Source organism: Haliotis rufescens, unplaced genomic scaffold (assembly GCF_023055435.1).
Source record: "Haliotis rufescens isolate VD_foot unplaced genomic scaffold, xgHalRufe1.0.p SCAF_9, whole genome shotgun sequence".
NCBI classification, from domain to species: Eukaryota; Metazoa; Mollusca; class Gastropoda; order Lepetellida; family Haliotidae; genus Haliotis; species Haliotis rufescens.
Window position 1 is genome coordinate 32,033,819 of NW_025964383.1, and position 14,723 is coordinate 32,048,541.

Genomic DNA, 14,723 nt, shown 5'->3' on the forward strand with positions numbered 1-14,723 from the left:
TATCGTGTTACACAACAGTAAACAATATCCCTGCTGTTATCATGGTAACCTGTAAATAATCAAGTCGGGTCAAGACAAACCAGTGATTGATATTATGATCAACATCCCATGAGATCTGGGTTTGTACAATGACATCTAATCAACACCCGAACTGTAACGACTATCACAAGCATACATTACCCAGGACTATTTCTACAATGAATCCCCAAGGTTTAATCAACTGGATCAGACAAACCAATGACTGAAAGCATGAGCAATCATCAACATAATCAAGGCTAAAGGACAAGCAATCGTCCATGTCATTGTCTGACCACCCAATCCTCTTTAGGTGCCTCTGAGGACAAGACTGAACATTAGCAGTGATAATGATAAAGGTAATTTAGAATGCATCAACTTCCATTCACATTATTATTACCCCCTCAATGGATCAGTGTGCACTTGAATTTCATTCTCAGCTGGGGGGCACGGGGGGCCCAGTCGGCCGAGTCGTCTAAAAAAGATTCGCTGTGCAGAGTTGCATCCCTTGGACACGTCAGAAACCTATGATTATGTTTCTAGGTTTGTTAGCACCATACCCTTGCTTGTGGGTTTCACCGAAGTTCTAAACTTCCGAGACCTGGAATACTGTTAAAAGCGGCGTTAAACACAACTCACTCATTGTCAGCTCCCTTTGGATCATATAATTCCTGTGAGGCATTAGGTTAAAGTCATATTACATCTTGACCTACTAGGTACCCACTCACTCTTGGTTGAACAGACATCCCATATAACAGGTTCAGTGTGCTGTGCTGTGCTGTGCCTGGTCATTCTTCCACCTACTCCCTGTGACTAATGTTTCTTGTTTTCGCCCTACTCTCAGTGAATGGACTACATTGCGTAGTGCACCTGATTTGTGTTGACAGTACCACGTGCCACCAGTGATACAGAAGATGGGGCTGGGGATGCAGACACATTGAAGTCGGACAAGAGCACAAATGTCACAAAAATATGTGAAGATCTGGGTTAGAATTGATCTTCAGCAACCCATGTTTGTCGTAAGAGGCTACTAACGGGATCGGGTCATCAGGCTCGCTTACTTGGTTGATGCATGTCGTATCTCAATTGCGTAGATTCATTCTCATAATGTCAATAGTTGGATTGTCTGGTCCAGACGATTATTTACAGACCGCCATCATATAGCAGGAATATTGCTGAGTGGGGTGTAAAACAACAAACAAACACAAAAATACATTATAGTCTTTATTCTATGTACATGATGTAACACAGTTTCACTCCCTTTGGCACGAGCAGACCAACAATTGATCCATCTGATTGAATAACAACCATCCCTGATATCTTTACTGTAGTTCTTCTTTGATAATAAGTCCATTTTTCAGTGTAAGGTAGTAAAAACAGTTGTCCACCCTAATGATAATGATAGCTTACCTCTCGTGACAAAAAACCGGTACTTCATGCTGAGAAGAGCATTACATATTTTTAGTCCCACTAACTGTAGACGGTTAGTCTGTCATTGTGCAGAATGAGGAATGGCGGGCGACAAACCAAGGATGTCCCACTCCTTGGATAAAACAAATAAATATATAAATAAATAGAAAGTCTCACAAAGGGGTGTTCCAAGATCAAATATATCAAGACGAGATGACAAAAGCTAGAAATATTCGAGCATTGCTGAGGGTATATTTCCTTTTATCAGTACGTTTTAGGATATATTTGAGCTTGAAAGACACGGGCGAGATTCCATTTATCATCCAAAGCATTCTTCCAACTTTTTCAGTTTGTAAACCGTATTAACCAGTGTCTTGAGTGTAAATAGTACACCTATTGAGCTAACTAGCTTCAGTGGCACAGAGATTAGTGATGTCATTTGATTTTGACATCATTGTAACTGATGACATCACATTGGTCTGCAAAGTATTGTGGTGCAATTTAATTGTAGTGACATCTCAAGGAGATATCACTTGTGAAATCTCCTGTGGAAGCAAGTTTTGGGTGATAAATGAATAAATAAATAAAGATGCTGACACTAAGACTGTGGTTGGAGTCACAACATTTTGACCTCCTAAATCTGAAGATGGATTCATAAACATTGGGGTACAATAACACACAGTCAGCCTAGTCATAGATTCTCCTACAATCCCAATGGATCATATTGAAGACACATTTCAGATGACAGTCAAATGCAGTCTACTGTTGAATTGTTGCAATACCTGTAGTAAAATTCAAGTGGGCAACACAGATAGCCCAGTAGTATACGACCAAACGATTTGCTATACAGAGTTGCCTCTCTTTGCCATGCCAGGATCTGCTGTCCATGGGTTTGAGTTCCTTTCTTCCAAAGCAAGACCCGCTGGACCAGTGATGCTACCTGCTTCTCTTATAGACCAATAAGGAGCACATAGGATCTATTTCATTTTGTGTCTGTAAACCAAGGAATATCAAATGTGTTGTTTGATGACAAAAATAAATATATATAAAAACGCAATATGGTTAATCAAGTTGAATTCACTTAATTTTCAGGAATTAATTTTTTCCACACACCACCTGGATGAGTATTTTGTCCTTGACCCCTGACACCCAATACAGTATTCTGATTGGCTGACAACAAGTCTGTCATGGGCATAAGAAGATCAAGGTCATGTGAATGCAATGCCTTGGCTCTGTCCTCAAGCTGACACAAAGCTGAAATGATGTTACCATCCTCAAACTTGTCTGCTTCTTTGCTGTGCTCAGCAATGACCTGCTGCTGTTTAGCCAGCACCTCATCCACTGACATGGCCTCAACAGGCCTTCGAACATGTCTTTTGCTCTTACTTTTATGCTTAATAATGTTTGACCGCTGCTTAACAGTCACAGCCTGCTTACTTTTGTGCTTTAAATCGCTTCTTTTTCGGGGTTTTCTTGCGTGCACTTTCTGCTTTATGCTACTATGATGTCTGTTATTTTTTTGTTTCGAAAGATTGGAACATTGAGCTTTTTGTACACCTCGCAAACACGGTTTCCTTGGCGATGATTTGTTGGCTTCTGGGGAAATAAGTTTACCAGACACATTTTTTGTGGAACTTCTTAACTGCCTCTGCACAATGTGACGACAACTACTCCGACTAGGAAGCTTTGCTGGAGTATTGTTTGAACACTGTTTGGGCTTCTTAAGATTAATATGTCCTCTAATCGACTGAATTGTATGACCTTTGACAGATGCTGTCATATTCTGCTTTAAAGGTTTCGTTTTACCATCTTTGTCATCTTTCCCTAATTTTGATATTGTCCTGACTTTGTTTCTTTCTGGACTCTGCTTTTTGTGTTTATCTGTTTTCTTTTTGGAATCTGAACCTTTCTTTGGGCTTCCTTGATTAGACTTGAGCTTGACCTTCTTGCAACACAAATCCTCACTTGATTCAGCATCAAGTTTTCTCTTCACTGGTGAAGTTTTTGTTTCAGACTTGTCAGCTGAAATCTTTACTGGACTAGAAGATAATCTGAAAAAAGCAAAAAAAGCAATACAAGACTGTTATTTCTTACAGTAATGAGTTTCAGCTTAGTACCCCATGCAGAGTTTAAATTAAGCAGGGGCCCTTTTCATAACCATAATGTTAAAAGTTACTGATTTAGGGTCCCTAGATTCAAATACCATAAACTGATCTTTATAGCAAGATTCAACAAGAAATATTCAAAGGTTTGAGAGGTCTGCTCCGGAAATGGAAAACACCTTGTTTTCATCATGAAAAACCATGAAAACAAAACAAAAGAAAAAGAAAAAAAACAAGAAATTATCAAAAGGCACCAGTTCCAAACTAGACTGATCTATATAGAAAGTGTTCAACAAGAATTATATAATGGTTTTGGAGTTTTGCTCTGGAAACGGAAATCGGACGTGTTCCTAGTAATACCATGAATTATATCCCTGTTTTTTCCATGGTTTTAAAGTGCAAACTAAAACTGAGATGATAATGCTAATATTAGTGGTAATAATCATGAGAACTTCTTCAGAAAGTGACCCGTGAAGATCTGGGGTAGAATAGGTCTCAGCACATGCTTGCAGTAAATGGTAAAAGGTGACGATGCTGGTTGTAGGAGGCGACTAACGGGATCGGGTGATCAGGCTCGCGGACTCGGTTGATGAATGTCAGCGTATCCCAATTGCTTGGATTGATGCTCATGATGTCAATCACTGGATTGTCTGGTCCAGACTCAATTATTTTTCAGACCGCTGTCATATAGCTGGAATATTGCTGAGTGCGGCGTTAAACAAACAAACCAACCTTGAGAAGGTGTTACTCACATCCTATTTGGGTTTCCAGGTGCTGTTTTCTGTCTCAGTTTTCGATGGCTGTCAACTGGTGTTCCCCCTGATGTTGGTAGGGGCAGAACAGCTGGAACAAAAGCTTAAGTCACGCTGAATGTGTAGACACTCATGCTCATGGTCTGAACTTGTGAGATGATCAATAATCTAAAAAGATCAATAATCGATGGGAAAAAATATCAATGATTATCGTTATGAAAATTGTGTCATCGATAATGACTGATATAAACTATTGTGATGAAATATAGTTTAACTTTACTGAAACATACTTGTTATTGTCAATTATGTCAAATCCCGAAGACGGAAAGCAACTGGTTTTGTTATTTCTCAAATGTCCACAAAGTAGTCCATGCACAAATATGCCACCCTCACCAGTGGCATGAAATATGTTGATTTCTTTTAGACTTTTTAAAATATTTGCTCAAAGTTACCTTTCTCATATTGGTAGATAATTGATGTTAACGATTATCGATCTCTGGGATCTATATTGGTAGCCAGCCCTAGTTAGACCACTTGCAATTTGCAAAAACATTCGCGTCAGCCCAGCCCACACCGACCAGACAAGCTGATCAGTAACAGTTGTCATCAATAAAACAATTTAGTTTCATTTGTTTCATATACTGGTACTTGTGTATTGTCTGCCATACATGAAGGGAAGCTCAGTGGTAATTTAGCATAACGAGTTACGCCAGAGACACTTCAACATGACTAACACCAGTCTCAATGACTACTACTACATGTTGTAATACATTTGGGCAGAAAACATGATAGAAATCAACTAAGAATGTGTATTTCAAGATTTAGGGACAACAGATAGCTTGAAATATGACATCTTTCTGTAACTGACTGTAAATCTTTTGCATGACACTTAATCATGTTAATGTTTGCTTACAAAGTCGCAGTGCTTCACACTTTCAGTGCCTCTCACATCTACTTGTAAAGTATAATGGACTAAAATAATTAGTATGATTAAACTTACTCGTATGTAGTTCTACATTCCAAACAGTACAAGTATCTTCAATTTTACCACAGGCAATAATTGCTTATTAGTGGCAAAATGGCAGCAAATCAAACTTGTCACATGATAAAAAGTGCTAGCTTTTGGATATATTTGCTCTTTATAGGTGAAAGAAGATTTGTGTTGCAGCTTAAAGAGCAAAACATGAATGATATATTTTGTCAAACATTCCCTATACATTGCTGTAGGTACATCACAACAAATCATCTAAATGTTACTTTAAGTCCAACTTGATGAGAGAATTTCTATCTAATCTGTCTGTCCGAATATAAGAATAGTTACTGAGGTACACACCATTATGAACAGAATCAAAATCAAACGTGTTGCCATGGAAACAGGAAAAAATTATTTCTTAAAACAATTCCTAAATAGCAAAAGGCACCACTTCAGCCCTTGATTAATACATGTACCAAGTTTGGATGAAAAATATTGAACAGACCCATGGTCTACCTTCGTTTCTAACTTGTTTCCATGGAAACAGGAAAACAATATTTCTTAAAACAATTCCTAAATAGCAAAAGGCACCAGTTCAGCCCTTGGTTAAAACATGTACCAGGTTTGGATGAAGTCTTTCACAGTTTTCAAGTTGTGCTTGGAAATGCGCCTACCCCACCCCTTTTAGACTGAGTCCAAATTGTTTCCATGGAAATCGAGAAAAATGTAAATGCCAAAAATCTGCAAACAGCAAAAGGCACCTCTTCAGGACCTGTTTGATTTATCTGCCAATTTTTGTTAAAAAGTATTAACGGTTTTCGAGTTATGCTCCGGTAATGAAATGACTATGGCCAGACAGATGGATGGACAGACAGACGAGGCGTTGACTATATCGCCCCGCATTATATGCCGTTGGGATAATAAATTAACCTAAATCAAAAGACTTTTGTCTTCTAAACATAGGCAAATGATATAAATTCACTTTGTTTAATTCTGATAATATTTTATGTACCAAATGAATCATCGCTGCATTGAACATGTTGACCAGTATTTAGCTATGGTTATAGACAGACTTTCAACGAAATACTCACAATTGTATTTTCTCTATGTCATAATCCAGAGCTCCAGATAACTTTTTGAGCAATTGAGTTTTTACTCTAGGGTTTTAATTTGGGTTACTACATTTTTCATTGGGTAACCAATATCTTTTCACTCATCTATTCATCACTCTACTGGGTATTTCTCCAAAAGAGTGAATATTTTAAGATTTAAAAAAAAAAATGAAATAATGTTTTAGATGTTCATTACCATGATAACTGTTCTAAGTGTCTAAATATATAGGACCCGTGAAGATTCCGGGGTAGAATAGGTCTACAGCAACCAATGCTTGCTGTAAAAGGTGACTATGCTTGTCGTAAAAGGCGACTAACGGGATCGGGTGGTCAGGCTCGCTGACTTGGTTGATGTATGTCATTGATCCCAATTGCGTGGATCGATGCTCATGATATTAATCACTGGATTGTCTGGTCCAGACTCGATTATTTACAGTCCGCCCTCATATTGCTGGAATATTGCTGAGTGCGACGTTAAATAACAAACCAACCAACCAACCAACTAAATATATAGGCTTGACTCGGAAAGTAAATTAGTTTGTAATTGTGTTTCGGTAATAAGCTCCTTTGTAAGCATGCTGACAAAGATTCATTGGGCATACACGCTGCTGTTTTTATACATTTGAGTTTTTCATTTAGTGCATGCGTTTCTGTAGGCAAGTTAATTGAAAGTAATTGGGTTTTGAATATTTTGGGGGGGTATTTTACGCAAATACGCTGCTTATCCGTAGATCTGATAATGTGAAGCAAACATTTCAAACAAGGACTTGTTATTGATCATCAGTGAGTGAGTTGGGTTTAATCCCGATTTGAACAGTTTTCCAGTTGAATCACGGCATGTCAGCTTGATGTGCCCAAAGGATGCAACTCTGCACAGCGAATCGCAGCACCTTAGACGACCAGGCCACCTATGAAGTTTGCATGATACATGATAACAGTCCAAATTGGCATCTATTTCGTTACTGAAAATGATTTGAAGCTTTTCTGCAATGTGTACCTTCTTTTGAAAATGAATTAGGTGTGTGTGTCTGACTGACTGCTTGTACTGGTCTGGATTGATATTGGTTTTATAGTGCTATCCCCCTGAAATACCATGCTGCAGTTTAGTGAGTGAATGAGTGAGTTGGGTTTAACGCCGCTTTTAACAGTATTCCAGTTATATCACGGCGTGTCAGCTTAATGTGGGAGGAAAGCCTGAAGTGATGCAGGTCTCAGACGGTTACCACTTCTGTGAAACCCACAAGCACGGGTATGGTGCTGACAAACCTAGAAACATAATTGGGGCGAACCGGGATTCGAACCCACAATCATAGGTTTCTGGCATGTCCAAGCGACGCAACTCTGCACAGCGAATCGCGGCGCCTTAGACGACTGGGCCACCCGTGCCCCCCATGCTGCAGTTTAACATGAATACCCTATTCTGACACAGTATACTAACTCTGAGCCAACCAGTTCTTTTATCCCCTAAATGCCAAGCACCAGACAGAGAAACAACAAGTACATATCTATTTGGTATGACACTGGTCAAGATCAAACTTACCGACCTTCCACTTTCTGGGCAGACACTCCATAAACTAGACCAAGGACGCGGTCCGACACAACTATGCTTCTTAGACAAATGTTACCATTCAAGATATGATACATCACACTCAAAATCTCATAAGGTAATATATCAATTTTCTAATAACAGTTCCTATAGGTAGCACGGAGACATAGTAGAATACTTACCAGGTCTTGACTTAGAATATCCACTGGCATGAGAGTCGGTACTGATGTCACTCTGGGAATCGGCATCCCTACTGGCACTTGCTGTGCTTCCTGGAACAAGAAACTGTCCTGGTAAACGCCCACTCAACTTGGAGTCAATGAGAGATAACGGTACCTTATATGTAATTTCTTATTGAGCCCATTCTACACCACGCTGGCAGCACTTAATCATGTTCATCAGGGGGCGTTGGGGTAGTCCTGTGGTTAAAGTGTTTGCTCGTCACGCCAAAGACCCGGGTTTGATTCCCCTCATGGGTACAATGTGTGAAGCCCATTTCTGGTGTTCCCTGCCGTGACATTGCTGGAATATTGCTAAAAGCGGCATAAAACCATACTCACTCACTCACTCACACATGTACATCAGTCATAAGTCAGGACCATCAGGATTGTAGATTTCTTTAACAAGATCTCAGAATCTGACATGGGCATTTAGCATGCATATACATCATGTACATGGTTAAGGAGACTTGGGGAAACATTTGAAAAGTAAATAACTTCAACTTTTTTTCTGTTGGTCCAAAACATTTCCAAGTTTTTTTCTGGATAGAACCAGTCATCAATTTGATGTTCATATTTACCAGGAATTGTGACAAGTCTTCCATCATCAGTCTTCAGAATGGAAGCAGTTGTCTTCTCTTCTACATGCAGTTTCTCTGCACCACCTGAAGTCTCCTCATCAGATGACTGTCTCCTACACTTCAGATACTTCTCAGGTGACATCTGAGGTTTCCCCGAACTTCTCCTGTATGAGACTGTAAGGTCAGCTGCACCTTTGAGAGTTGTTCAGGTGAAACATGAGTTTCTCTTAGGCATTACACACTGAAGCATATTTAACCGTTTTTATATTTGGGATAACACTTTCTTAGTAAAGTACAGATTCTCGTACTTTTTTAGGGTTGAGTCCCGTCGGGGATTCGAACCCACACTTGCCAAAGTGAGGCACCTAATCGCCCGCACACAAAGTCAGCGATCTAACTCACTCAGCCACCGAGGCTTCCACAAAAATGAAAGTCTGACAACTGGTAGTCTAGATCACGTATTTGAGTACCCTTCTGACAAGTGTAAATTGGCACGGCTCCCATGGCCGAAAGCTATGAATACACTGAGTCTGAAGCATATTGACATGGTTACGGACATACAACAAGACTTATTATCATGATTATCAAACATTGGGAAAGTAATTAATTCTGCATATTTATCAATATTCTTGACGGAAAGATGGAAATTCTGCATCTGTACCCTGTCGATCTATTCAACATGTTCAATATATAAATGAAGGAACTGATTATCTTGAAAATATCAATGAAAAATTGATTTACCTATTATTGAACATGTTGAGTAATGCAACCTTATCATGCTTATATTAATGTCAACATGCACCAAGCATTCCAAGTGCATGTAAAAAAAACAGATTTGTGTCTTACCCTTACATGTCCACTCAACATTGATCTTTGAACACAGTCAATACTCTAAGTCTAAGCTTTATGAACATACTACATCTATAATCCACATGTTAAGTAAGGATAAGAATTTATGGATGAACAACTTCTTTATTACAATTAAGAAGAACGTTTCGGTGTAGGTTCTAACACCGTTATCAAGCAAGTGATATACAGAGTGTGGTTGGCAAGTTTATATGCAAGTAGGAGCCAATGTTTATACAGTAGAGTAGAAGTTGTTATACTGGATAACTACTCTACTGTATCTACTCTACTGTATAAACATTGCCTCCTACTTGCATATAAACTTGCCAACCACACTCTGTATATCATGATATCACTTGCTTGATAACGGTGTTAGAACCTACCCTGAAACGTGGCTCTTAGTCTTAATTGTAATAAAGAAGTTGTTCATCCATAAATTCTTATCCTTACTTGGTACTCCAACTTCTAAATGCCTGTCAAAGAAGTTAATCCACATATTATTTGTCGTGCTTTGGGGGGCTTAATGTCATCAAACTGTGGCCATGTCAAGCTTATGTGCACTATTCAACATGTTCAAATAAGAAAAAATATCATCTGATCATGATAATACATGCAAAAACTGGACCAAAGACATTTTTCTAAGTTTACTAAAACAAAAATTCCGTAAATATGGTGAATTGTTAATTGAGTTCTGCAAGGGTTATCAAAAGTACATAAATTAAATATATATATGTACATATTATCAAATTCCAATTTATTCTGTTGGTCCAAAATATTTCCCAGTTTTTTTTATGTAGATAGAACCAGTCATCAATATGATTATGATATTTATGTTTACCAGGAATTGTGACACGTCTTCCATCATCAGTCAGAATGGAAGCAGTTTTCTTTTCTTCTACGTGCAGTTTCTTTGCACTGACTGAAGTCTCCTCATCAGGTGACTGTCTTCTACGCTTCACAGACTTTTCTGGCGACATCTGAGGTCTCCCCAAAGTTCTGGCTGAGACTGTAAGGTCTGCACCTCTGAGACTTGTTTGCTGTGAAGCATGAGTTTCCTTTGATGAGCAATCTACAGCTGACACATTAGAATCTTCTCCTTGCGATGTCTGAGACTGTTTAGAAGTCCCATCACTCCCATCAGCTTTCCCTACAGACACAACACTACTTTTACCACCACTACCGCGACTTGATCTTGTCAAGTCAAGGGGTACTTTACTGCAGGTATACTTTGATGCACATCCCTGCTCCTTTGTGACGTAAGATTTTGACTTTATAGAAACACAAACACCTTGATCATCCTTTGTCTGTTTACTTGGTACAGGATCAGCGGTGTCACACTTGTTCTTGTGTTCCAAAGTCTTAGTGTTTTCAGTTCTGGGTATGTGATTAGATGGTTTGTGTGAAACTAGAGCTGTGTTAATGTCGTTACTCGCATTGTAATCACAAATAATATCTGAATCACTTCCTGCACTTGATTTATGAGCTCTATCTTTGTCTCCACTTTCAGTGGACTGTCTACATTCCTTCCCTTCATTACAGCTGTCCTCGCTAGAAACTAAAGACGTCTTCTCCTCTGGTGATCCTGGACACTCAAGATTTGATTTAGGAACTTTCGGTCTTTTTCTCTTTACTCCACTGACTGTGTAAAAACCTGGTCCCACGATGGTGTTGTAGAGCCCATCAAACAATTCCTTCACAGCCACAGTCTGCTCCATCACCTGTACCAGGGTCTAGCTCACAACCTGCAACTATATTTGAAGAGTCCATTAAACATCTTCACAGTCAAACAAGCCTTTCAGGGGACAGCAACTCTGTAGCAGATCATTTTTTGCAGGCTAGACAAGAACAAATTGTTTCTAATCTGCAACTGAACATGTTAGATACTCAGTGTTCATACATACAACAACCACAAACAGCTTTTTGGTAGGAATAAAGAACAATTTAAGAAGTCGCAAATCATGCAAATGCTTTACCATTTATGTTCACACAACATTCATAATATAACAGAAACACATTCTGTACCACAAACTGATATAACAAGCAGGGAAGCTGAATGGCAAAGAGATCTAAACATGCTTAAAGATTTTTCACTTACATTGTTGTGTATTAAGTTGTGTGATACCATCAGAGTCTTTGTTACAGTTAATTCTACCCAATTCAGCAGGGCATCCATGTACAGTCAAATCAGTGGCACACTTCCATAATCACACATTATTGTTCCAACCTGCCAACTGCAAGCTGTCGCCTAGTACATTCACAAAGAAACTCTGACACTGATAATCTTGATAATGACAGTCTGACACTTATCTTATTTCATGATAAACAATACACTAATAATTTAGGTGTGGGGTCAACATTGTCAAGGTGTCGCACACTCTCGGTCATGGATTTCTATTGCATGGTTGTATTTTCAGATGTTGGACACTCTTGAAAATAGAATCAAGATTTTGTTAATTATGTTCCTTGACAAACTTGTGTATTTCTTCTACCATGTTTTCCATGACAGGTTGTAAATGTTGTATGGGTAAGGAAACCTTCGTCGGACATCGCAGTGTGTAAAAGCATGATGACAAATAGCAGAACACTGACATTTAATGTGCACAGCCATAACATAGGCAACTTTGTTATGCATCAATAAATCGACCTACAATATGAGTCTAGTTACCAAAACTAGTTATATCATGATGCATTAATGTATCAATATACTGACCTACAAAATGATAGTCTAGTTATCTAGATACGTATGATCACAATATTATTTTTTTCATGTTCGATATATATGGATATATATCGCCGATTGGTGGTTATCCCCGACCTGCTTATTGAGGTTTACATGTGTTCCGTGTAACTGGTAAGCTTGCTGAGACAAGCGCCCCAGACAATCAAACTCTCTGCGATACGCCTGTTTAACTGCATTCTTATCTATTACTACACTCCCACTGCCAGACGGGGCTACCCCAGGACCAGCTGTCACGAATATACTTTATATAGTCGGAACTATGAAAACACTCTCAACCATGTACAGAAAGTTTGTTGTCAGGTACACGTGAGCATCAGACGCCAAATTAACAATATATAAGTCAAAAAGAAACTTACCGTTTTAAATTGCTCTGGGTCAACCAGTTATCCCAGTGAATCAGTCAGTCTGGCTTGAAACATTGTGACTTGGTAAATGTTGCAAAATGATATTTTGACAGCTGAGCTATTTGAGCAAAAGCGTTTCAACATAATTCGACCTCAAATCGATACAACTGACACGTAATTAAAATTGTATGATCACATAGTGAACTTATTGCTTGCTCAGTCCTTATTTCAAAGCAACGGTAAAAACAAAACAACATAAAAAGTCTCTTTCGACTTTACCGCCATGTTGAATCAAGGGGCATAACTCTATATACCTTTCGAACTGTACCGCTTAAAAAACACTAATTTGGAGGACCGTACTTATTTATTTTCAGATTTGTTGGATTTGCAATCATTAACAATTTATTTCAGAGCACTATATTCACACATTCAAACATTCTGAGAACTTATAATTTAATAAAAAAACAAAAACAAATAATCATTCCTGATACAATTCAATTCCCGTTTCACGCACAATGATTGGGATGACTGGTGATTATCCCTTCGACTAAGTACCAGCTAACACATTTAGTGTCCCTCACAAGCAGTTCACACACAGTGGTCGGTGATCTTAGTCCTCTTCCAGCGGCCTTGTTATTAAAGAACAACAAATGCCTTGAGTTAACTAAATTGTTCGTGGTGACATAGTCTGAACTACTAAGCTCTTAAGGATTAGAATTTATGGATGTCAACTTCTGTATTATGCGGAACACAACGTTATCAGCTATTTAATCAATGTTTTGCGGAAGAGCTGATACTTTTCAGATGCTATTTGAAGTACTAAACGTTTTTTCTGGAATTTAAGCAATTGTTTCATAATAATATTTAATATCATATACATTTTCATTGTGTACGAATCCGCGTTTATGGGTACGAGTCATCCAGTTGATTAGGTACGGGAGAGTACGGGCTATCCAACATTGTGTACAAGTCCGCCCAAATATACAAGGTACGGATCTCCGTGGGTAGGATTGTCCACGCAGTTCCCTTTCTTTACAAGGACAGATAAAACATGCCAGCCGTATTTTTAAAAAACATGTTCAAAATGTATTGAAATGTGGTATGTGTTTTAAAGTTGGCAGAGTGACTCATTATATACTATGGGTGGCGGAAAAGCTCTGAGTCTATCTGTTATGAACAGCGTTGATGGAGTTGGTTGCTAATTAATTTTCAACACAATCCCCTCCGAGGACCACACACTTCTGCCAATGATGCTGGAGTGCCCGGATCCTGGATCACCTGGTGGTGTAAAAAGTCACCTACAGCAAAAATGACGTCATCATCACTTTGCACAATGCTTTCCAGACAGTTCTTTCTTCAAGTTTGGGAAGAAGTGGAAATCAGACGGTGGCAAATCCGGCGATTACGGGGGATGTTCAATGGGTTTAAAGCCACAGTCATGCACTGCAGCCATGGCAACAACAGACTTGTACGCATTCGCTTAAATTTGTTCCAGTGGAACAGAATAGCTATAACACTGGCTATTAATGGTCTGACATTTCTCGAGGCAGTCCACCGGCAAGATTCTTTTTTCTTCTTGAATCCCAGAAAACCGAAGCCATCACTCTGCCAGGTGAAGGACCAGACTTTACCTTCTAAATTCTTGGAGACGTTAGATGTTTAGTCCCTGGCTGATAGTGGTGAACCCAAGACTCATCCAGGGTGACAGATCACTCAACAAAATCAGCTGGGTCTGCTTCAAAACGACGTAAATCTTCACAAAAGATGAAGAACCTGGTGAGTTTCTGATCAGGACTCAGAAGCCATGGAACTAAGCGTGCTGAAACCTTTGTCATGCCCCTTCGTTTTTCAGAATGTTCCCAAGTCTAGGAGATGCCTTGTGTATTGAGAAAGTGAGATCGGGTGAGTCGTCGATCATACATAATTTGATCATGTATTTTATCAACATATTCCTTAGTGGTGGCAGTTGGAGTTCTTGCTGATCTTTGATCATTTTCGAGGCTGTCTCCCCCCCTCTTAAACCCCCCTGTCCACCTCTTAACAGTGGCAAAGGACGGAACATCATCCCCTAAAGTTGACACCAT

The 14,723-nt window shown here is 39.0% G+C and overlaps 2 protein-coding genes across 4 annotated transcripts in view; one reads left to right on the forward strand and one right to left on the reverse strand.

Annotated features, from left to right (window-relative positions):
- LOC124151408 overlaps positions 1-14,723 on the forward strand; it is a 460,916-nt gene that overhangs the window by 155,491 nt on the left and 290,702 nt on the right. The window lies entirely within an intron of this gene.
- Positions 1,227-12,941, reverse strand: LOC124151415 (serine/arginine repetitive matrix protein 2-like). Of its 3 annotated transcripts, none has more exons than XM_046523874.2 (6): positions 12,652-12,941; positions 10,394-11,303; positions 8,710-8,901; positions 8,093-8,182; positions 4,280-4,370; positions 1,227-3,476 (listed from the first exon to the last, which is right to left on the reverse strand). In XM_046523874.2, the coding sequence occupies exons 2-6, from the start codon at positions 11,268-11,270 to the stop codon at positions 2,507-2,509; spliced, it is 2,220 nt and encodes a 739-aa protein (XP_046379830.2). In that variant the 5' UTR covers positions 11,271-11,303; positions 12,652-12,941; the 3' UTR covers positions 1,227-2,506. The 3 variants fall into 3 exon arrangements, with proteins under 3 accessions (XP_046379830.2, XP_046379832.2, XP_048246939.1); XM_046523876.2 differs by having other exon boundaries at positions 10,394-11,422; XM_048390982.1 differs by lacking the exon at positions 12,652-12,941 and having other exon boundaries at positions 10,394-12,273.

Bases quoted from the DNA above. Each gene is read 5' to 3' on its own strand.
- LOC124151415 (XM_046523874.2), bottom strand. From the start codon at position 11,270: ATGGAGCAGACTGTGGCTGTGAAGGAATTGTTTGATGGGCTCTACAAC. The intron at 8,183-8,709 runs GTAAATATGAAC...TTCTTGTTCCAG, and splicing joins AAGACTTGTCACAATTCCTG to GAAGCACAGCAAGTGCCAGT. The intron at 4,371-8,092 runs GTAAGTATTCTA...CTTTTGTTCCAG, and splicing joins ATATTCTAAGTCAAGACCTG to CTGTTCTGCCCCTACCAACA.